Genomic DNA, 25,616 nt, shown 5'->3' with positions numbered 1-25,616 from the left:
AGTATTAATAATCTTGACCAAAAATTAAAAGCATGTTGATATTCCAGGTAGAGCTTTATAAAACTTTAATCTCCATAAATAGCGGATCAGAATGATGATGGTTCTAGAATTAAATTGACACAGAAATTAAAGCTGGAATTTAACCTTGAAAAATAATCTGTCAATTTCTTTGCTATTATAGATTTTTAATTTACTCACTTGAGCATCTTAATAAGATTTTTTTTTAATTTCTATTCTAGTTCATAATGTTCCATTTGGTTTCAAAAATTATTTTATCATAAGAAACAGTTACATTATTTGGTCTCATTTTAAGCTTTTATAACTTTTTACTGGGACTTCTTAAATGAACACAAGGAATATAAAACAGAACCAGTTTTCACAAATTATCCTGATAACCTATTTTCTCATAAATCTACTTTAACCTATATTATCGTCAACCAACATCTCATAAAATATATTCTTAGTCCCATGTAGGATTGTTTCAGTTAGAATATATATTTTTATCTATTTTATAACCACAGTAAAACGTTTCAGTTTTATTTACATTGTCTTTCTTTATATATCATCTCAATACAATTTTAGCTACAAAGGTTAGGTTAAAATTAATGTTCATATGATTATTGTGGATTCAGTAATTTGAAATTAAAATAGTTAAAAAAAATACTGTTAATAATTAAATTAAATGAAATATGACAATTGATGGTTCTTGAACTCTGCTGATAAAAACAGGAAATGTGATCTTTATAATAGTATGAGAGGTGAATTATATCTTGTCATGTAAAGGAAATAATACTACACAAATAAAAGATTTTGTAATGTGAAAATGTTCATGTAGAACTTAAAAGTGAGCATCTTGAATATATTAATACATTTTATTTGCATTAAATTAATCATAATTTTTTTAAGTTTACTACATTATTATAGGAGGCTACAAACTAATAATAGTTTGGCAGTTCAACTCCATTTTCAGATCATTAGTGAGAGTAATTATAGTTAATAAAGTTTGTCTGAAGAAAGTCATATGAGCATTCATATTTAGTTAAAAATAACTATTACTTTTAGTAAATTTGAACATGGGTTACAGCTCTATAAAACAAAGTCATTACAGTTGATTAAATGATTACAAACCATTAGTTAATTAGCTGATTACAAATCACTTAAATATTTTTTTGTGTTTGTGTTAAAAGTTCTTCTGTAGGTGTCCAAAATGCTTCCATAGGGGTCTATCCAAGTGATTGTCACTTGCAACCATACCATACAATGCTGGAGATAAATTTGGGTTTTTCTTAACATGGTTGAATGTAGTTGATGTTAATGTGAAACTTTCTGTAACATTGGTAATGACTGAATTTATTCTCTCATAACAATATCTTAATTGGTGAGGTCATGATTATTCAATTTCGAAAAATGGTAGAAAACAATATGCCGTTCAGTGAGTTACTTGTAATTAGGATTGAAAGTGACAGTATTCTATCCAGTCATAAAGTGCAGGGTAGGTTTTTGTAAACAGTAATAGTAATAATACTTGCAGAAAGTGTATTAAATGAAATTTGGATTTTTCTATTGCTATCTTATTGATAATCAATATTAGTTTCCATGAGTCATTGTAACATTTTTAATAAAATGGACTGAATTTTGGTATTTATAATTTGTCATTAAATCAATTTTGTCTTTTTATCTGAATTACTATTTTGTATGCTACATATATTTAATATTTATTAATTGTTTTATTTCATAGATTTTTAGAGTAATAAAATGTATTTATAAGAAATATTTATGTTTGTTATTCTCTCAATATTCTTGTTGAACCGAAAACACACAAAACTATAAGTGATTTATAAGAAATAAAAACTTACCTATCTTTCAATCAATTTAAAAGATTAAGAGATCTATTTACTACAAAACATTAAATTAGTAAGTGGAAAAAACATTTAATAAATATTATGTTAAATATTATATCAAGAAATAAAAAATAAATTCTCTGTCTGGTTGTCATGAAAAAATTATTTATGATTACGCTTTGTAAATAAAATTGTAATAATAATAGTATTATTTTTACTTTATAATAATAAAAATAAAATGATATAATGCCCTGAGGTAGATAATGCTCATGTCTGGAACATAACATCTATGTTCCACGTTCAGGGCGGCAACAATTGTACATAAGCACTATTCATAATGCTGGCTAACGAGGCCCCGAGTGTTTTCCTCGGAGATGGAATTTTCTTCCACCTGAACTCCACCTACAGGCTATTCTACAAGGTGTGGGTTTTTTGGCCACCTGCAGATATGAAAATTAAAACGATTAAGGAAATAGATTCACGTCGCCTTAGAGCTGGTGATATGGTGGGCAGGGACGAAGTAATTGCAGATGCAATGGAGGCCCTTCCACTGTCCACATGCCCTCTGCAATGGCAAGCATGTAGCTAAGGTGAACATGTATGTCAGTGCATGGGAGCCCAAAAAACTACAATGTGTAGGGGCCTGGAGTCAGTGCAGAGATTGCGCATCTGCTCTCTGCCAGGACATATGCTAGTTCCACTGGAACTAGCATATCATCTTGGACTACCAGGGTTGGTAGTCCAAGAATGGGGGTGAACCCCGATGGCTAACCTTTCTACAAAGAGTTTCTACAGAAGCGATTAAAGATCATGCAAATTGAACAATCACCAAATGTGACAGGGATTTATTTATATAAACACCCTCGTCTAGAACCAGCTGTTTCACCTGAGATGAAACTGAGAAAGAGCTTTGAGTCAAGAGGGATAGAAAATGTGGCTAAGAGCTTACAAAGAGCTCTACTGAAGAACAATGTACCAAAACCAAAGTATCTGGTAATTACGCGAGATGATGGTAATTTTTCGAGAGTAAGTACTTTTCTTATTGCTTGAGAAATAAGTAAATGGCCAAAGGCCCAGTTAAAGAAATCAGGAAAAAAAAAACATGATTTATGTATTTATGATTCACAGTCACAGAACATCCTAGGACTTAAAAATATTGTCAAATTTGCTGTATGTTGATCCGCACAGCACACTCAATAGATCAAAGAGTGTTGTGCTCTGTCGGGATCTGCTGAATTGCACAGAGCAGGAAATAGTTGAGGAATTGACACCACAAGGAGTGATGGAATGCCGCAGGTTAAACATGAGAAGAAATGGTGAAGGGCATGAAGCAACCAAGGTGGCCTCTAAACCACAGAGGCCACAAAAAAACCATACAAGGGGGCCTGTCTCCCCTGCCTGAGAAAGGCCCTGAGTTTTCAGGGCTTTCAGAATGAATCTGTTCAAAAAATGGAAAAGGATGGCCGAAAGGCAAACCCAGACATTAAATAATTAAAAAAATTAGTGAGTCGATTCGTCAATGGATTATCAATGGATATTTGTTAAACATCCATGAGCTCCAGCGGTTGGTACATGATGTAGAGCCAATTTGTATATGCCTGCAAGAAACACATTTCAACCGACATGAAAATTTCCAGTTAAGAAGATGCAGTACATTTCGGCGAGATCAACCGCCAAATATATGAGTTAGAGATGGATATTAACATCGACTAGAACTACCACCAAAGCGGTTGAAATAAACACAAATCTGCAAGCGGTCGCAATCAGATGAAGAATCCACTGCTGATCACTATCCGCAACATATACTTGCCGAATTTTGATTGGCGGGAGGATGACAACATGGTTAACTGCTCAGTTTCCCCCACCTAAACTACTGATGGGGGACTTTAATGCAAAAAATTCTCTTTGTGGGTCGGATTGAGTAGATCCCCACGGAAGAGAACTGGAAAAGTTCCTACCGAATTCTGATTTCATTATCTTAAATGATAATTCAGAATGTCTTACAACGCCAGAAATGGATCGACGTCCTGTACAGATGTTGCACTTATAAGTGCATCGATAGAAGCGAGGTACTTTTACCAAGTTTCAGAATATCTGTACAGAAGTGATCATTTCTCGGTGCAACTTGTAACTGATGTTACAAGGAAAATATGTCCGATCTTCAAAAGATGGATCTTTGATATGGCAAACTGGACGAACTTCACAGCTAGTAAGATACTACCTGAAACAACTGGAGTTATTGAAGCCAATATCGATGCTATAAATAACGGCATATTTGACTCGGCATCAAGATATATTCCCAGAACATCCGGAAACTTGATCATCCCTAGATGACCAGAACATCCGGAAACTAAGAAGTGATCCGAATTATTCGTACCATGTACGTTTAAAAATAGAAGAACTTATGAAAGCATTGGAGAAAGTTGGCAACACAACTGTTGGTCCGAATGAAATTCATTATGTCATGATCAGGCAGCCGAATACCACTGCAAAACGTAGATTGTTAAAAATATATAATCAGATATGGCAGGATGGAACGTACCCACAGCAGTGGAAAAGACCATATGTTGTTCCAGTTCCAAAGAAAGATAAAAATTTGACAGATCCCAATAGTTGAAGAAAGACTAATGTGCGGTGAATAAAGCACTTACAGTCAAGCATCTAATAGAAGAGTGTACCATATATGAGGATCTCAGAAAGGGGTTTCGGTCTAAGAAATAATATTGCAACCGACTTGAAAAATGGAAATAAGGAAAAAATAGTTGCGTATCTGCATGCCAGTGGACTATTAACAAGTCTATCAGCAAATTCACGCTGTGTTAAGGAATCTCTAAATGAAGTAGTTAATTTTATGGATAAAAAAAAGCGGGTCTTGAAGCTAGGCACGTATGAAGCCGGGAGGTAGCCCTGTTGCCTAGGACGCCCGGGCTCGCCTGCACGCAAGAGTTGGGAGAATGGGGGAGTCGTGGCGTCGAGGCATCAGGGCGTATCCGATGATGGCATGAGGAACAATTGAGAGTGGACAATTGCGGGGCAAAGGATATGCGCAAGTCATGCCTGGAGCCAGGTAGGTCAGGACCGGGAAGGGCAGCCTCCCCGCCGAGGGATTCTTTGGCCGTCCTGAACAGGCGGTCGAATACAGGGCAATTTATAGGGGGACAGTCAACTGCCACGGCATCCTGGGGCGACTGATGTAATGCTTAATGGGGGTTCCAGTTGTCGCGGGGGTGCTTAAAATAAAAGAAAAAAAAAATCTATGGGTATGGTAATTTTTTAATAATGTCGGTATTGCGAAGTTATTTGGTTCGATGCCCGTATAACAAAAAAAAATAAATAATATTAATAATGTCCGGGACAAATTAATAATGTCCCGGATAAAGCCAACCGTTCGTGCAAAAACATCTATGCACTGGTCAGGGCGAGCAAAGATGTGATACTTCGATACTTTTACTCATATCGGCCAACGAGAAAATGGTCTTGCTGAGGAGCTCCCTGTGGTGTACGGGACTGGCGATCCCGAGCTGGTTGCAGCTGGATTGGTCGGAAACTGAACGGGGAGTGTCCATCCCACTTCTCGGTTGTGGAGCCGGGTTGAGGATGGGTTGATGCGAGCTTGCTCTGCCGAACTCTTGCGCCGTCCAGCGTTAAGTCGCTTCGGCTCTTGGCAGGGATTGTCCCATGGGTAAGGGTATCGGAGCCCTTATTGCTATATGCGAGCCCTAGGATGTCGGTATCGTGGGTCAGGCAGTACCTGACTCCTCAGCCTGGGTTAAATTTGTGGGAGGTCTATGATCTGTGCAGGGTATACATTTGTGCAGGGTTTATGATCCGGGGCACCCCCAACTGTCTCTCTGCCTGCATCTCGTGATATGTAGACTGGCGAAAATATAGGTTATGGATTTTTCAACTTCCACAACATCTGTGGCAGAGGGTCCACATAAAAACTATTGTTCTGGAAAGCCTTTGTCTTCACAGGCGAAGAGAAGAGTGTAGAATTTAGTGATAAAGAAGAGGTTATATATCTGGGAAAGAAGAAGGAAACTTGTAAGTTTAGACCAAAGAATAGTGGTTCAGTACTAAAATATTTAGTCATACAGAAGAAGGATGGCGATTTTTGAAAACCAGCCCTTTCGTGATAGCTCATGGCATCATGGAAGGTGCTGGTGAATCATGTAAGGAAGACTGCAGTAGGACTCTTCATTGAAACAGTCAATGATTTACAATCCTCACGGTTATTAAAGGCGAAGAAGATTGGACTATTAGATGTTGAAGTATCACCACACGGAACCTTAAATACATCGAAGGGTGTAGTTGTATGCAGGGACTTGTTGAACTATACCGAAGAGGAGATGGTCAATCAACTCAGTGAACAGGGAGTTATAGCTTATCATCAATTGAACACCTGGCGCAGTGGAGAAGTACACCCTCCATGTCAGAGGTATTGACATTCAATAAGCCAAAATGCTCAGAGAAGATAAAGGCTGGCTTTCACAGTCTAGATGTCCATCTGTTTGTCCCAACACCATTGTGATGCTGTGGATGTCAGCAGTGTGGACATACAGTGACACATTGCACTAGGAAACAGATCTGTGTTTGTGGTGAGCCGCTCCATCCTGATGACCCATGCAGGAATCCACCTGTCTGCATCAATTGTCAGGGGAATCATTCAGCAAGATCTAGACATTGTCCAATATATATAATGAAGAGGTAGCAATCCAAGAGATTAAGATCATTCAAAAAGTGAGCTACGTGGAAGCAAAGAAAATTGTAAAAAATAGATTGTTGACGACAATATCATATGCACAAGTTGTGTCATCTCCTGCAGCTTCCTTCACTACAAATGATATGATTGCGGAACTGGCTGCAGCATTAGCAAGTATGGTTGAATGTATTATCGTTAACAAACTTAGAAAACGTCCAACTAGAGAGGGTAGCTTAAATCAAGAGAAGAAAACACCAGCTATTAAGGAAAAGAGTTTGTCTCCTTTGAGAAATGAACCTTTGAAGATGGACAGTGAATGCAGGCAAGAAAAGAAGCCTGATCAAAAAATCTAAATTACTAAAATCCCCATGCTGGGAAGTGACAAGATAGAGGTGAAAATCTTACAAAAAAAGATTTAGAAAAAACAAAAATGGAGCCCCCAAAATATCTAATGCCTTTAGCAGAGAGGGCTAGGACTTTGGGTGCCCAACATGTTCTACCCCAAAATATCTAATGCCTTTAGCAGAGAGGGCTAGGACTTTGGGTGCCCAACATGTTCTACCGGTGAGTATATCCAGTTTGGACTTTGATGTACTTCTCACCGCACCACAGGATCTACTGTCATCTGATGCTGGCAGTAGGAGATCCTATGTGATTTCCTCTGGAGAAACTGAAGGATCGATCTCAGAGGCCTCAGGTACTTCCGAATTTGACATCGTGGCCCTCAGGAAGATGGAGAAGAGGAACAAAAAGGGATGGCCTCAGGGGAAACCTTGGTGATAGGCATTAAGATGAAGCTCATTTTATATGCCTTGACAAATTTTAACGAATGGATGAATATTTTTATTTTTGCGTAAAATCATTTTTTTAAATATTTTATTAATATGATAATCTGGATATGTAATTCTTGATGTTTTGTTGTGAGTGTTCTGTGTGATGTTAAATGACAAGGGCCCTTTACACCCTTGTCATATTATGTTTAATAGACCTTTCAATGTGCGGTTTAATTTTCATCACAGAGAATTTTTGTTTTGAACAAATTTCATAAAAAATGGCTAGAAGGATTTTAAAATAGTAAGGGCCTTTACACCCTTGTTATGTTGTGTTTTCAGGGTTTTAATAACCATTGGATCATAAAAACAAAAAAAATTAGATTAACGTTTAAATTAACGTATAGATGGAGAGTCTACTTTCTTAAAACTCAACTATGATGCAAAGACTGCAAGTGATTTGCCTTACATCACTATGTGGCATGATAAGAGAATATTTAATCTGAATGAATGTTTAATCATAATATCCAGTGTTATGAAAAGTCAACTGTTTGGTTAAGCTATTTTACTTACCCAATGATTTTTTGAATAATAATTAACAGTTGGAATAATTGTAGGTATCATTATTCTGGTGGGTTGAAGATACTACCTATGAAATATCAGGTCTGAAAAAAATAAAACATTTTTGTTGTAACTGAGTCTATATCTGTTACATATGATGTATTACTTATTCTTGAGAGGGCATGTAGGCCAAAAAAAAAAAAAAAAAAAAAAAAAACTGTTAACTTCTACTATTGCTTGGTAGTGACCGAGATATGCTATGTGGGTAATTCTGAAAAGGGAGTTGATCCTACAAGCAGTACTAAATCACATGAGACCTGATTTAAAATGGAGATATAAATTTTAAAAACATTTTTCCCCAAAAAAATATTTTTTAAACAGGATTAAGCTGATTAAAGTAAAAATAAAAATTATAGTATTTTTGTTGCAGCAAATGGATTTAACTGATGTCCTTTAACCATTTTGTAGAAGTAACCAATTTGTTTGTAACAAACAAATTGGTTAAAGGACATAGGAAAAAGTCATGCTTGAAAGCTATTCTCAAGATTAAAAAACATCTCATATCTAAATACAATGGAATATACTATATATTTTATAAATATTTTGTATTAATTATATTAATGGCTTATAAAATACATAATGTTAATATTTTGTTGAAAAAAGTATTCTGCAACACTAGAATTGCTTTAAAAGTTACATTACTCTAAATATAGAAGGAAGTTTTGTGATTTTCATCTGAATACGTTATGAAGTCAATGCTGGGTAAAATTATACTTGATGATATTATCTTTATCTGTTCAAAATTAATCATGCTATTTGGAAATCAAACTCCTCTAATTACTTAACACATAACCAACACACATGCACATGTGTGTACACACATAAAATTTTTACTATAAATTGTTATAATTGTAAACAAGCAGCTATATTACATAATGAAAAATATTTCTGAGTATTTTGTAAACATGAAACTATTGAGTAAATAATTGTTATCTTATAAATATTATTAGAATGAAGATATTATTGTTCTGAAATTTTTAAATAATTTTTTAATATTAAACTAAATAATACATTTTCCCTTACACAAATTCTATGTCAGGTTAGACTTGTTCTAAAATTTAAATTATTTGTTTGTTTGGTGGTGAATAATTTTGTTTATATAATATATCTACATTAATAATGCAATCTTATAAAAGTAAAGTTTAAATAAAAGTTAAATAAATAAACTATTTTTATCACAAATATCATATTATGGTGCCATTAAATTACTTTGCTTTTAAAAGGTTTATTTTGAAATAATAAAAACTATTCCTTTTGAAATATAAACAAAGAGTTAATGAAAAACTTAAAGGAACTTATGATAATATTATCTTCATAATAATAAATCAAAAAGGAAAAATAAAAAAAAATTTAATCAAATTTTAATATGGAAATATCTACTAGGTAAAGAGAAAAAAGTTGGCATAGTTATAAACAATTTTTATACTAATCTAAACTAATAGGATTCAGTGTTAAAGAACTACCTTCCCAACAGTAACCTAGAAATTTTATAACAGTTTCAAAACAAAATCCAGGCAACATTACTAATGTTATTTGGTTTTCAAGGTAAGTGGGATCCATCATATCTATTTTTTCCTAACATATAAGATAAGTGAGACATTATAATGAAATTTACTTAAGAGATTGGATAAACAAACAAATAATTTGGTTTTAAATATACTATATAATACCTATGAATAAGGAGGATACACTATATTTTATAGATTTCCATGTCAAAGACTAAAGTACCATTTTATTATGAGTAAATGTTAAAAACAAGATGTTTATGAGTTATGCCTATTATTTATTATTTTTGTTTTTTGTAAATGAAAATTACAGATATAATTTCTATATCTACAATTTAAAATCTGTATTTTAGATTTTCATTGGAGAGGGCTGTGTTAGATGGTTTATTTTATTCCATATTTCTGAAAGTTTGCCTTTCCTGAAAGGAAAATGTAACTTTAAAAAAGAATTTTCTATAGGAAAAAAGAAAAATTAAAAAAAAAAAACATTGTTCATACAAAAACATTTTCTTGAAAAAGTGCTGATATGAAAGTTCAAATCTGCAATTAGAGAAAATACTCTTGAGAAATTTAAGGAAACCCCAATCTTTGAAACTCCTTGTTGAGAGAACACTTACACTGATTACACATTACACTGTTAGTGTAATGAATAAATGACCTGCAATGAATAGAAAAAAAGATTTTCAGTGCATTTTAATTTTGTTGCTAGTTTTGTGACATAAAGAATCATACTTGTTTGTTAGGTTAAGTATGGTTAGCTTAATTTTATAAAACCACTGGGTTGATTTAGTAGTGAACGCATCTTCCCAAATCAGCTTATTTGGAAGTTGAGAGTTCCAGCATTCAAGTCCTAGTAAAGTCAGTTATTTTTACACAGATTTGATTACTAGATCGTGGATACCGGTGTTCTTTGGTGGTTGGGTTTCAATTAACCACACATCTCAAGAATGGTCGAACTGAGACTGTCAAGACTATTCTTCATTTACACTCGTACATAGGCATCCTCATTCATCCTCTGAAATATTATCTGAAGGGTAATTACCAGAGACTAAACAGGAAAAAGAAAGCCTACTTTTATAAAAAAATATTTTTAAAATGATGAAGGGAATTTAATTTTATAAAAAAGTGAATAGAAATTCAATTAATATATGATATTTTTCAGTTACCATACAATAACAATGTTAATATTGTAATAATAAACACTGAAGTATGAATCAATGGGCTTGAAAAAACAAAAGAACTGTTTTACTGTTTGAGGTACAATGAAAAACATATTCTGCAGAGTTTAAATAATGGTGTGTTGAAGCAGTGCAGAACATTTGAGAAGCAGGCAATTTGAAACTCTTGTTTAAATATTTATAAAACATATTCACAAAACAAAATTTGTTAATCTGATAGCTTGTTTAGCAAAGAGCCGGCAGATCGAACTAATTATTTTGTTTCAAATTTATGTCTAGTTAAATGGTCACTGGATTTGAATATCTGTAACAGAAGATTCCTGAATGAAGAGGTTACGATGGACTTGATTTAAATTTTATAAGAAAATGATAATCACTTCTAATGATAGGTAGACATAACCTGGAGATGAAATGCTAATTTGGGTATAAATTTCATGAATATTTCTTTATAATATCTTCAGATCTTTTCGTAGAGGTATCAAGACTAAATTGTTTTTAAAGAAAGTATTACATTGTATGTTAGCATATAACAATATTAAAAAATCTGATATGGACACCACATGACTTATTGTATGCCTATTAAATTACATATACACATTTAAAAAAAATGAAAAGTACGTACAAATTTATATCATTAATAACTTATGATAATTTTTCATAATATTTTTATTGTTATTATTGAATTATAATTTATGGTAAAACCTTTTTTTACAATCAGATGTTAATAATTATTAATAAATCTATATATTTAAATAAAAAAAAAAAAAGTTAAAGAAAAAAGAGGTGAAGTCAGATTCGAACCGATGTGCCTTCCCCTTCTAAGATCCAAATATTTCATTAATTAAAATTTTATTTGGCTATAACTCTGGAACCAATGAAAATAAATACCACTTATGATATGTCGTTGAAAAGCTCTTAATGAGGTATTATTACTGCAGTAAAGAAAAAGTCCAAAATCCAAATTCTTTGGATTTTTTAGACCAGTCGATTGCAATCAAAAGGGGTGTTGCACAACTAGATATTAAAAAAAAATAAATCCAAAATTTCAACATCCTACAGCTAATCGTTTTTGAGTTATGCGAGATATATACGTGCAGACGTCACGCGGAAACTAGTCAAAATGGATTCAGGATAGGTCAAAATTGATATTTCTGTTGAAATCTGACATTTTTTGCGATCACAAACAATACTTTATTTTGCGTATAAGAAAATAAAAAAAATCATCTAAATGTCATTCTGAAAGAAAAAAATGAGTACAATACTTTTTTGCGCTAGAATTAAGTTATACGAGTCATCTGTAATGTATAAGTGAGCAAATGCCTGTTTGATCTAATATGGATTACCTTAATCCATATTTTTCTATAAAAAACATTAAATTTCTATAAATTTTATTTTATAAAATTAGCAACGTGCAATAAAAAAGTGACTTATTTACGTTTAACATCCTTTAAACAAGCACATGCAATTAGTGAAAGGTTACCAATGTAATATATTTGCTACAGTTAATTCGTCATTTAAAAAAAAAAAAAAAAATTAAATTAAAGTTCAATTTTAAATAGCTGATATAAAATTATTAAAAAAAATTATTTATTAAAACTACTATTCTAATTTCCAATTCTAATATAGGAAAATTTAACAAAAAGAACTTATCTGTTTTTTATTAATTTTATTATGAATTATTTCTGTTAACCATCCTTGAAGTTACAATTTCAATAAATTCTTAATTGATTTTTTTCATATGGAGATATTAAATATTTAAAAGAACTCCAACAGGAACGTTGTGGTTTTATGATATAATTTTTAATATTATTATTCTTTATTTCTATAAAGAGATTCACCCATTTTGTATTGATTTAAAAAAATTGAATTCTACGAGCAAGGACTAAGTAAGTAAAATCTAACATTTAGAGCTTTTCCCAATCTGTACTGGCTACCGTTTTGAATCCGAAATTGATGAAAAGTCATTACACATTGTTTCATATGATAGTAAGGAACATAAGTGTAAAATTTCATAAAAATTTGTGAATGCGTTTGATTGTAATTGTGTCAAAAGCAAACAAATCAATTTAGTCAAAAATATTACAAAAAAATGAATGCGCCATGTTTTAAAATTTAATAGATTGTATGAAAAGTTGTAACTTGAATATTTATATTTCTAAGAAAAAAATATTTTTATATTAAGTAAAAAAATCTATACATAATGAAATCGATTCCGAATTTATTCTAAAATATATTATGAAAATCTTTAAATTTTAAATACTCCTGACTGAAAAACATTTCAGTCAGAGGAGATAGGTTATCATTGTACTAATTTTGGTTTAAGAATTTAAAAAAGTAGGTAGGCATGTATGACAAAAGGCTTATAATTAAGACTTATTAGTATATAATATCTGACTGAAAACAATTATTCTTAAACAATATATATGTTAGAGAAGATACGTCTGACAGTGTAATCATTCTTCCTAGAATTGTTTGAGGTGCACTGATGAAAAGTAATATTTGGAAGATTATTTTAAGAATAAAGATATTAGCCTACAGACTAAGTTATTTTGTGATTGTTTTTTAAGTTTACCATTTAATTTGTATCATTTTTTTTGTAGGAGAGTAAAAAAAATACGTAGCTTACTTTATGAATTGTATTTTTACAATATTTTTAACATAAACTTCTTTTTTAAAAACCGTTCAGTAATTTTTTTGCGTTTAGGACATCCAAAGTTCTCAAGCTACACTGATTTATGTAAATCATTTGCTGTACTCTACTACATACCTCGTTTCCCTATGATAGTTACAAGAAGAGTTGTAAACTTTTAAAATGAATAACAGAATGACGTTACCACCGACTGTGAAACCTCGGCAGTGATATCTCGTTTAGGTTTTGGGTTTTCAAAACGTGATACCGGTTGAAATTTGATTTGCGTTATGAGGTTTGAAACAGTATATGAAATTATCTAGAAGTTGCGCAAAGCTATCCATAACCTCTGATAAAAAGGCTGAAAAATGGCGTTGTTGCTGCATGCGATCCGCGTCCTAATTTCGTAGTTGTGACGTGTCATCTTCTGAGAAAATTCGGATGGAATATTTTCAGTTACCCACAGTCAAGACTTACCACCAAATCGCTTCCATCTCTTCATAAAGTTAAAGAAATTTTTAGACAAGAAATTCTGCAAGTGATGATAAATTGAAAGATGTATCGGCAGCAAAAATGTATAAAATTTGTAGACCGTTTCGAAAAATGTATCAATGCTGACAGCGATCGTGCAAAAAAGATTAACTTACGTAGTTTGATGAAAAAATTATAAATAAATTTATACATAAATTGTAATAAATTACAAATCAATGTTAAAAATATATAAATATTTTCATGTTAAAATTTTTAATCTTTATTTTCAAGATAACCCACAATTTCTGCTTATCATAATAACCTTAACAGATTTGATCCAACCTCTGATGAAAAATGAAAATTATGATTATAAAAAATATGACACAACCAAGTTTTTATACTTTCCTGGTGTTGGCTAAATCTTATATATGATGCATGAAAAAAGTTTAAAAAAATTAAAACTAAATCAATATTTCTTAAATCGAATTCTTTAAATGCAATAAGTAAAAATATAGCTTTTTGATTTTTGGGGAAGGGGAAGAATTTGGGGCAAAAATTTTAAAATTGTAAGATAGGTAAGTACACATGTAGCGAGTTTAATATAAGAGGGGGTTATGTTAGCAAAAGTTTGAGAATATTTGCCCCAAAGAAATTATCTATCCCACCCCTTGAAAATATTGTTATCAAACCTTTACCGACAAATTGCTCCATAAAAACGAGTCTCCGTGCTAAATTAAAAAAATCAGTTTATCCTGTCAAAAGTTATTAAGCTTAAAACATGCCATAAGTACGTACGTGTGTACGAACATAAACCTTGCTTTTTTCCCCCTGAGTCATGAAACGTCGAGAAATGCAAAAAGACCCATACCCCATTATTTGACTGATTACTATACTTTCCTTCTTTCAGCATAGCTCTAGAGCTATGATGCCAGGAATGCATGCTTAAGAACATGTTGAGCATAAACGCAAAAATTCTACCAATGATCTTACAAACTGTTTAAAATTCCAACACTGTAAAAGAAAAAAAAATTACACATGTCATCATCACATGAGTGTTATCATGTGGTCAATGAGAAGAGTAATATGATGATAAATTCATTTATTTTGTGAACATACACATAAATAGTTTTGTTTGATCTATATCCCTCTTAACCTGACCTTTTTTAGTTTTAAGAATTTCAGTTTTTTTTTAAAGAATTTATAACTGCGATAATAATGAGCATAGTACATTGATTAATCTAATATATAAAGTTGTTCTCGTAGAATTTATTTATATATGATTATTTTATAAAAAATTTTATTAACTTTTTATTTTTACTGACAAAAACCACTACCTTTCGTGACGGAGGAGTAACGTCTCCTTTCGTCCGGAATTCGCAGTTCAAATTGCGGACAGGCGTGGTAGGCGTGGCATTTTTATAACCTGTTTATTTTAATGTTACATTCGCTCTGATAGGTTGGTGTCAGAAGAAGCATTTTGTTATAAAAATTCCTCTAATTTATCCATTCATCCGTCCGTCTATCTTTTCACAAAAAACAAAAAAAACGGGATATGAACGAAAAAACGGGAAAAGAAAAAATGAATTGTTCACAAAAATCTAATAAAATTTGATAGTTTGCTTATTCATAGCTTTATTTATCTACATACATATTTAAACATATTACATTAAATATTGTACGCATTATTTGTATTTATAAATATAGTTTATAAAATCAAGGAGATATTTTCTCAGTTAAAAATATATAAAGAAAAAAGGTCACTTTACAGTTTATTTTTATCTTTTTTAAAGACATTTATTATAATTAAATTTTTGTACATATTTTATAATCAGTTCCACTTCTGTTATTGTTTGAAAAGGACGTTGTTATTATTAAATAGCGGTGAACCTTGCTGTGTGTCTGATCCGTGATCATTATCTAACCAAATAATTGCTGTTCTTCCGTTCTTTTGTAATCGAATAAATCCCGATGAAACTGCGATTACAGCAAAAAATTATCGGTTATTTATTTTTAATTTGTAATCAAATTTTGTTGCTAGTAGACTCTAATAAATCAATAGATTACATTTTCATTAAATAGCATAAAAATAAGCATTTCACAGTAAATAACAGTAATAAAAATTAGTTAATATCTATAACTGGTTCAGTTCACTGTGTCACACAATTTATGAATATAATTATGTGGTTTAATTAGAAATGAGGAATTTATTATTTTAAGCTCGTAATTATAAAATAATAATAATAATAATAATTTTGTTTTAAGATGGTCTCCATGTCTCCTCTTATCCCAACCTTCATGAAGAGTTTTCTAAACAGAGAAGCGGAAGACAAGTATAAATGCGACGATGTGCATAAACAGTAATAAAACTTTAAAATATGCATTTATCTATCCGAGAATTACTAATATTATACGTCAAAAAAGGAAAATAACTTAAAAAAGTTATAAAGAAAAGCTAACATAAACGTGTAAATCTGCGTGCATCATTAATTAAAATTGCGAAAATAAACATCTTGCTCTGTCAAAATCGAATCAAATTCGGTGAATCATTAATAAAATAATTTTTTTTATATAATCTGACATTCATTTCAAATAAATCAATATCATTGTTGTCACAAAATTTCTTAAATCAATGCATCGTGCCAAAGGTGCCAGGTTTTCTAGACTGCAAATTTTTAAATAACATGTGACGTCTGGGTCTAATATATTGGTTTGCTTGGCATTTCTCCCACCACTACCCTATTCGGTCGCCCTAAAGCATAAGACCGAATGTCTGTGCCACAAACGGCTATTGAGCCTTGAAATATTTTAGCGACCAGTGTCCTAAATAGCTCCTAGAGCTTACCTAACAGCGTGAGGGGACTAAGTGCGGTGCCATACACCACCGACTTACGTGTCCCAATCGCTCACTTGTCATATATTTACTAAAATGGGCAGGCGCACCCCGTTACCTTCTAAAAATATATATGACATCCGTAAATTAAAATTTACTTTGTCTAGACAGCAATTCGCTGCCACGCCTAGGTCGCTGAATGCCAGCAAGTACCTGTCCACCATATTAAAGCGCTTGGATTCTTAATTGGCGGGTGGCCAGTCATATATATCTCTAGGTTAGCTTCTCACAGCAGTGCGGTAGGAGTCTTTTCCCCTTGGGTAAACTACTGATGTCGGTTGAACAAAGTAACGGCATCAAGGAACTCCCACACGGTCCGACAATGCGGCTCTCGTCACATTGACTCGCCGCTTGTAAGTGGCCAATTTTCTCCTTGACCTCTAAGTTCCAGGGTGGTCTGGTTTCTGCCCCCCTCCCAAGAGCAGGGCAGTCAATCATCAGGTGTTCATTTGACTGAATCTAACGTATGGCACTTGAAGACCAGCACTGGTGAAATCAAAGTTAATAGAGCCAATGAAAGCTTTATGGAAAACCAACAACTCTTGCAGCTTACGCCTCTTCTGCAATGGAAAAATATCCCAGTGCTAACATTCATGTTCGTTTGAGGGAAAACGCGCATCAAGACTACAACGATGCCTCAGATTATAAAATAATATTTTTTGCAGCCTCTGCCTGTCGAAACATGACATTTCTTCTATAATTCCATAATACAGAGTAGTGCTCTAAATGTGAACAAATCATACTACTATATAAAAGCAAAATAGTATGAACCATTAGAATGAAATGACAAGAGACCCGCAGAAGCAGCGGAAGATTTTTTCTGGCTTTAGAAGTAATTCTATCGAGTAATTAAAAAGTAATTTAAAGCAAACGTTACTTCCAGATCCTCAATTAAACTTTCACGACGAACGATAGTGTCAGCAATCTTATACTCATTATTTAATCATTAATTTCTTGCGAGAAAAACATGAGCAAAGGTTTTTCAAGATTTAAAGGCATGCGATTTTGAATTGCCCAATCGTAAATATGTTTCCTTCTGCAACTCTAAAGATTCTGTATAACTGTTTACCCTTCTATAGAATTTCATATTATCTGCAAACAACAAAATTTCAGAAAACATTTCATCCACTATAAAAATAAATGATATAAATAACAATAGGCCAAGATTTCATCTCTAAGAGACTCCTGAGGTAGCCTTATACAATGAAGAAATCTTACAAACCACTTATAAGTGAAAATATTTCCTGGAAAGGTAAGACTGGATCCATTTCAACATCATATCTGAAATACCATGACGGTGAAGTTTCCTTAGTAATATATAACGTGATAATTTATCAAAGGCCTTCTTAAAATCGAAATGCGCAACATCAACCTGCCCTCCAATTTTAACCTCAAGGGCTGCAAAAGACATCAACTGATTCAGATTTGTGGCGGGTAGATCTTTTAGCTATAACACTGATCAATAATGTCACACAAAGGTCTATACAAATGTTCATAGACTATTTTCTCAAAAAGCTTTGCGACTGAATTAAATACTGAAACGGGCCTATAATTCTTAATGTCATGTAAATCAGTTTTTACTGGAACAGGTGACATTAGTGCGACTGGGATACCTATATTATCAGCCATTGGATATGGGTTATCACGGTTTGTACCTACTTCATTGCAATCACCTGGTTCATATGTTGACTGAAAATATTCTCCGAACTTCTCACAAAGATCTTTAACATACGTCAAGACTCTAACCCCAGTTCCAATAGGATGAATACCTCTGGAATCATTAAGGAAAGACTTCAAATATCTAAAGAGATTCTATGGCTTAGCCTTAAGTTCGTCTTCAACCTTAGTCATCCTCTGCAACTTATTCCCCTGAAGAAGAATATTTATAGAAGAGAATTTTTAAAATTCTCTTAAATAAACTTTTAGAATTTAAAATTAAATTTTACTAAATATGATGATCAAATTACTTAACTGGGATCGCTTAACTATCACTACACAATGAGAAAATAATGTTTAAAACAAAGTAAATAAATTATAAAAGAAATTAACAAACAAGTAATATTTATATATACCTCTGCAAGTCGAATGTTTCAATCGGAGTGTGTAGGATAAAAGTAAAAAATACTAAAATATTACATTAAATAAATTCTATTTGGATTACTCGTTTTATTGTCTTATAAGTATTATTAATTTGATAATAAATTATTATTATTTCTTCATTTATTTATGTAGTTTTATTTGTTGACGATGGTTGTTTAATAGTTGAAATGGTTATCGAGTTTCAGTTATTAATTATAATTTTTTTTTTATAAACGTTTTCTTGTTTTTCCATTTTTTTTTTGTTAAGTTTAAGATAAGTTCATACTTATGAGCATCAATAACCGATACTAAATTGTATCAATTAATTAATTTTCAGAAATAGCACTTATCAGTAAGGTACTTGATATAATTTAATTTAAAAATAATAATCCATAATGACTATTAATTTAATTTCTTTAACCTATCAACATCATTAAAATGTTTATCATTTTTTAAAAATTCAGATTGGTAGAGTTTAAAAGAAACAATCTAGTAGAGTTTAAAAAATCTATTTGTTAAAACGTAAAAATATGTATATACAAAAAAGTAATGAAGGTTCTTTAGGTAGAGGAACGAATTTTTCTCCTTGATCACGTCTTTCGTGAAAGTGAAAAGTATACTGATTTGTATTTAAAGTACAAGTTTTCTGAAATGATTCATTGTACTCCTGTTCCTCACTACAACGCAGTTCGAACTATTATTGAAAAATGTTGGGCAACAGGCTCTGTCGAAGACGGTGATCGAAGTGGAAGACCACCTAAAGTAAATGAACAGAAGCTGCTTGATATTTCGGATGCTATGGCCGAAAATTTATTGAAATCGATGCATAAATGAGCACCAAATCAAGATATCGGACTTGCTGTCGCACATAAAGCTATAGAAAAAGATCTGAAACATCTCCCCTAAAACATAAAGTGTGTTCAAGAACTGAAACCTACAGATCATACCAAAAGGTTTATTGACCAAAATTCCATAGGTATCCTCGACATAACGTTTTTTACAGATTAAGCGTTGTTTCATCAGGAAGGGTATATTAATTCACAAAGTACACGACTGTGGTCGACAACTAAACCCCCATGAATTACACAAAGAATTTTTACACGAAGCGAAAATTGGTGTCTCGGTCGGTGTGAGTAGAACGCGCATTGTGAGAATTTTTGAAGATACAGTTAATAGTGATCGCTTTTGTGCTGTTTTAACAAACTTCATTAGTCAGTTAACAGAAGTGGAAATCAATCACGGTTAGTTCCAAAAAGACGGCGCCACAGCACACACAGCTAACAGGTAATGACATTTTTACGAAATTTCTTTGGTGAACGAATCATCTCGAGGGGTTTGTGGCCTGCACGATCACCCGATCTGACTCCTCCGGATTACTTTCTATGGAGGGCAGTGTATCAAGTAAGCAGTTATCGCAAGCGAGACCACGCACGATTGACGAACTAAAACCGCAATAACTGCATACATAGAAGACATTCCAGTACATTAGCTGGTTAAAGTTTTGAAAACAAATTGAAACGCGTGCAGTGTCGTGTTGATGTTGGAGGAGATCATTTTCAACATCTTTTATAAATTATTCCAGTAATTGTAATATCCGTTTCTATAAAATAATGAAATAAAAAAAAAAAAGTAATAATTAAGAAAGTTTCATTAAAGTTCCATAATTACAGTGCACAGCAATTTTCTGAACGCTCTGTATTTTAATAATCTATTATTTACAGCACATATAATAAACCGGGTATTTTATATATATGTATAAAAACTGATATAAATACACACACATACACACACACACACACACATATATATATATATATATATATATATATATATATATATATATATTGTATGTGACATAATATAAATGTGTTATATAAACACATTTCAGATGCACCACCATTTTAGATTGGAAGATCAGAATTTAGTTTTAATTATATAATTTTTTCGTCTCATCGAGCTTTTTAAAAATACATCAAATGATCATTGGTTCCATTTGAAATTTTTGAACTGACCCTCCCCACCACCAGTCCCACACATCACCGGAAAAACGAGTGAAATATATGTTCATTGACGTAACCTCTCTGTACAAGGAAGATGCCGCAAACCGCAACCAGTTATCTCACCTTATAAAAAACGTTTGACGGGAGTGTAAGATTCTTTTCAGCCACCCGGTATTTTCTATTTATCCAATAAAATATGACCCAGGGACAGATCACTCTTCTAAAAATAAATAGATTTGTTTTCTACTTTAAATCTGTTTTTGTTTTTTACTAGTGAATTAATTCAGCACAAAAGCTTACAAAGAAAGCTTGTGCGTGAGAATATGAAAATGGAAATTTGTAGCGTATAAAAAATGCCATTTCTCATACTCCCACCGGGAACAAACCTATAATATGGATAACGAATGGAAAGTGAGTGAAAAATTTATTATTTATATTGGAAGGATAGACAATCCGAGTTAAATAAAAAGTTGTTTATTGATTTATGTTTTCTAAATTTATAAATTTTCGCTTCAGTCTGCTGAAGAATAGTACTTAAAAATAAGATATTATGTAAATATTTTAATAATAATTCATATAAAATGGGTGTTAATGGTCTGGTTGATGTTTATTATTTAATATTTAATTACTAATATTTATAAATAGAAAGTGGAAATTCAGATAAACAGATACTATCAGGTAGAATTGCTTATTAATTTTCATTTGTAATCTCGGGGTGAAGTGAACAAAACCTATTATAAATACTAATAGTATTAAAAATGCTATGCAGTATATAAGAAATCTGGGGGATACCTTTCTGATTTAACAAAAATTGAGAAGCGTCATATGTAATTTGGTAAATTTCAGTGGACACTGTACTTCGGTAGCGGGCCGATGGACTCACAAACAATTCAAATGATGTTTCTTATGTATTCTGTGATATATTCAATAACTAAAATGTATGATATTTTAGTTTGGTATGCAATATGATTTCGTATATCAGTTACATGCTTTTATGTATGATGCATCAACAATAACTGCACGTATGATTTCGTCAAGCAATAGATAATAATACTCTGCTAAAGAAGTAAATAAAATATTCAAATTTTTTATGTCAACGCTTATGTAATTTATAGATGCTTAAAATTAACATTCTCAGTAATAATTAAACTAAGAATTATGAAAAAAATGATCCCTTTTACGCAAAAATAATTACAAATTTCAACGATTTTAAATAAAAAGTTTTTTTTTTTAATTTTAATTGTAGTTTAAATCCAAACATAATTTTTATTGACACACTCTGTGATATCCTACACTATTTTTATTCCACAGTAATTTTATTAAAAAATCTGAAATTAATTAAAATAACGGTGCAGAATCATTTTTAATAAAAGTTTTATATTCAGTAACTTGTATATTATAGGCTACCATATATAGCTTACGGAATTGATGTTTCTTTTTTCTTCAATTAAAGTTCAATTCAATCAGAACGGAAGTTACTACATTACTGCTGGGACTCATCAGCTTCAAATATCCGGTGGTTTCATCGTTATTTATATTATTTCTTCTATATTTTTAAATTAGTCCAGAACGAGTAGAAATAGGTATTTGTATAAAAAATTATACAATTTTTATTTCTAAACATGTTACAAGAAAGCAGTTCTTATTTATTTATTATACTTGCAATTCATTTTTTTTTCAACAAAAAATAAAATTATTCGAGTGTATACAATAAGAAAATAAGAAAGTTAAATTGGTAGATATGAAGTTTGTATTTGTACGAGAATCACTGAATATTAGAGCAAATTTATTACAAAAAAAAAAAAAAAAAAAAAAAAAAAAAAAAAAAAAATGAAAACTTTAACACGTATTGCTCTAAACTATGCAACATTTTTAATTTCATTTAACATAATGTTCTTGTATTTCGGTAAATAATCAGGGGTTTAAAAAAAATACCTTTTTTCTTATAAGATACTACAAATAAAGTAAATTTACTTAAATTTTGTAATTGAATATTCATGATGTTTTGTGTTTTAAAAATTGAGAAAGGTTTTTTAAAAGTCGATTACACTACATTTAAATTTAAAATGAACGTTAGAAAAATTTCGCATGTGTGTGACGTTATTTTCGCTTTTAGTTGATAAGGTTTATTCACCTTAAATATATATTTTTTAAATATGCCTGCAGTTATGATACTACCTGTATAATCTCTACCTTCTGGTCCGAGATTTTCGTTCAGTCTATTGAAAGCCGCGTGTATGTTCGTTTTCAATCTAATAGTATCGGGGGTTCAATCTACGGAAATGATTCAACATTATTTTACGTTATCATTTATTGTTTTACCCATCTCATCTTTGAGAATATTTATGATTGAGATTTAAATTGCGTAACTAAGTAAATAAAAATTAAATATCGAACTTAACCGATTTATAAAAAGGGTATTTTACATTTAAAAAATAATAGAAAAGAGTGGTATTGGCTGTTTGATTAAACGTTTATTCATTTTTATTAATCAATAGTTAATTTAATCTACGTCATAATTTTATTGTATTTTCATCTGCAAAATTGCACAGCCCTCAGTTATAATTCATTAATAATTCAGATGGTGAAACGTAATGAAAAAAGGGTTGATCAAATTTTCTCTTCGCTCCTTTACATCTTATATTCAGAATTATATTAAGGTTTGCTCAGAAATTTTACATCACTTTATTTGTGGTTACGTTCTCTTTTAAATATTTAATTGCTTCACTGAATTTATTCTCTTATTATTACTATTATTTTAAAAGTTACGTTTTCCTATTTTCATTGCTTTTTATCTTCTTACTTTTCTTCTCCTTTAAAAAAGTTGATTTATCTCATTTATAAAGCATATGTTGTATAAATTTTTAATATTTATCTTTATAATTCTAATATTTTACTAATTACAGCAGTATTTTTATTTCCAGTAATGAGTTACTGGAAACTTAATGTTTTTTAAAAGTTAATACTATTGTTATTGGTGTTAAATTTCCTTATGTTCTTTCTCCTTTAATTTTTTTTGTAATATTTTTCTTTTTTTTGGAAATATTACTTTATCTATTGTATTAAAATAGTTTAAAAGAGTTTCTAAAAATCTTTTCCTAACAATTTCTGTTAAAAAATACAGTTTGCGAGTTTAATATCCTTTAATTAATTTTTTTCATTCTAAATACTAACATTGTACAATTGTAATATAGACAATCAAACCCGACTAAATTTAAACTTCTTTATATGGATATAAACTTGGATCAAGGTTCATCAAGGAAGTGCTTTCTTAAGTGCAAACTGGTGAAGGCGCAAAAAATTGTTGGTATATTTAAAGAAATACCAATAACTTCGTTTTAGTTTGGGTTTTATTTATTTTTTTTAATATACTGTTTGCGAACAGCTAGAAAAAATAGTCTTACTACAAGAAGTTCATTTGAATACCACGAAAACCTTTTTTGTATGGTTTCAAAATTTATTTACACTCGACTACATTTACAAAAAACTTGTAAATGTAGTCATATGTAGTAAATTTGATCATATCTCAAATCACATTATAAGGAGTCATCAGCAAAACTCCGCAAAAATTACACACTAGTATATTAAAAACTTTTATGCCAAGCACATACAATTAGCAATTATGAATTACAACTAGAACAATAGAAAGAAAAATTAAGAAAATTATATGTAACAAATTTGAAATTAAGAATCGAATAGATAGTAGATAATGCACCATACTCACATCCAAGTTTACTGTAAATATATTAAGACACTATAGGGACACTTAGGTCTAGAATTTGCAGTCGGTTCAATCTTCTAATGCCATCTCCATTGTCTAGTAGATTTACTGTCAAGTGATTTGTGTGATGGTAAAGCCGAAGCGGTGGTTAAGAGGAGAAACATTGTATCTCTTCTGCACGGACCGTAATCCTAAATAATTCTGGATCTCATTTTTCTTTATAAAACAAAGTTCATCTGTTGTATACCTCGCTAGCTTATTCTGAAATCGCTGTAGGATATCGATATTGCTTCTGCTCGCGGTGCTCCGTAGTTCAGATTAATATAATTTATAATTTTTAGTAAGTCCAGATAAGGTTTAGAATTGTTGAATATATCGGCAACTTATTAGACAAGGACAAACGAGAACGTCTGCCCAACAACCAGAATATCTCCTTGTACTTCATCTCAAGTTGTCTTCTCTTCTCTTCTCTTTTACATGAACTTTCCTCGTTAGTCGATGATCAAGATGTAGATCTAGGTATCTTAAACTCTCAGTTTGCGGAATTATAATGCCATCAAGGTAGAGCCAGAGCAGTTACCTATCCTCATCGTGAATGTCATATGGTTCGATTTGCTTGGTTAACGCGTATTTCGGTTTTCAGATTTCAACGGAAATATAAATTTTGACCATTCCTGAATGCATTTTGACTACTTTCAGCGTCACTTCTGTACGTACATATGTACGCATCTCGCATATTCTCATCTCATCTCTCTTTTTTATTGCAATTGAATGAAGAAAAAGTGTCCAAAAAGGCCTAAAATTCAAAAAAGTTTGGATTTTGAACTTTTTCAAAACTGCAGTAATAAGCCCTGATTAAGATATTTTCATTGATATATCTTAAGTGGTACTTATTTTCCTTGGTTCTAGAGTTATAGCCAAATAAAATTTTAATTAATGAAATATTTGAATCATAAAGGGAAGGCACATAGGTTCAAATAAGGCTTTCTCCTTCGTATTTTTTTTTTAAATTTAAATATATTGCTTTATTAAACATTATTAACCCGTGATTGTAGAAAAAGTTTTACACTAAGTAATAATTCAATAATAACAATAAATAAAACATAAAAAAATATCAGAAGCTATTAGTAAAATAAAATTTTGTGTACTCTTGAAAATGTATATATGTAATTTAATAGGCATTATTATATATGTGTATAGATTTGGTGA

At 31.2% G+C, this 25,616-nt stretch overlaps 1 protein-coding gene across 3 annotated transcripts in view; it reads right to left on the bottom strand.

Moving 5' to 3' along the window:
- Window positions 1-25,616, bottom strand: part of Rab32 (RAS oncogene family member Rab32) — a 92,689-nt gene that overhangs the window by 24,716 nt on the left and 42,357 nt on the right. The window contains exon 2 of one of the 3 annotated variants that reach the window (XM_075381596.1): window positions 7,887-7,978. The exons of the other annotated variants lie outside the window; for them this stretch is intronic. Within the exon in view, the coding sequence (XP_075237711.1) occupies window positions 7,887-7,937 (51 nt within the window). The 5' untranslated portion in view covers window positions 7,938-7,978. The remainder of the gene's footprint in view (window positions 1-7,886; window positions 7,979-25,616) is intronic. 3 annotated transcript variants of the gene reach the window in all.

This window comes from Lycorma delicatula, chromosome 1, assembly GCF_047948215.1.
Source record: "Lycorma delicatula isolate Av1 chromosome 1, ASM4794821v1, whole genome shotgun sequence".
NCBI lineage: Eukaryota > Metazoa > Arthropoda > Insecta > Hemiptera > Fulgoridae > Lycorma > Lycorma delicatula.
The sequence above is the reverse complement of the archived record's forward strand: the minus strand, read 5'-3'. Positions and strand labels throughout refer to the sequence as shown.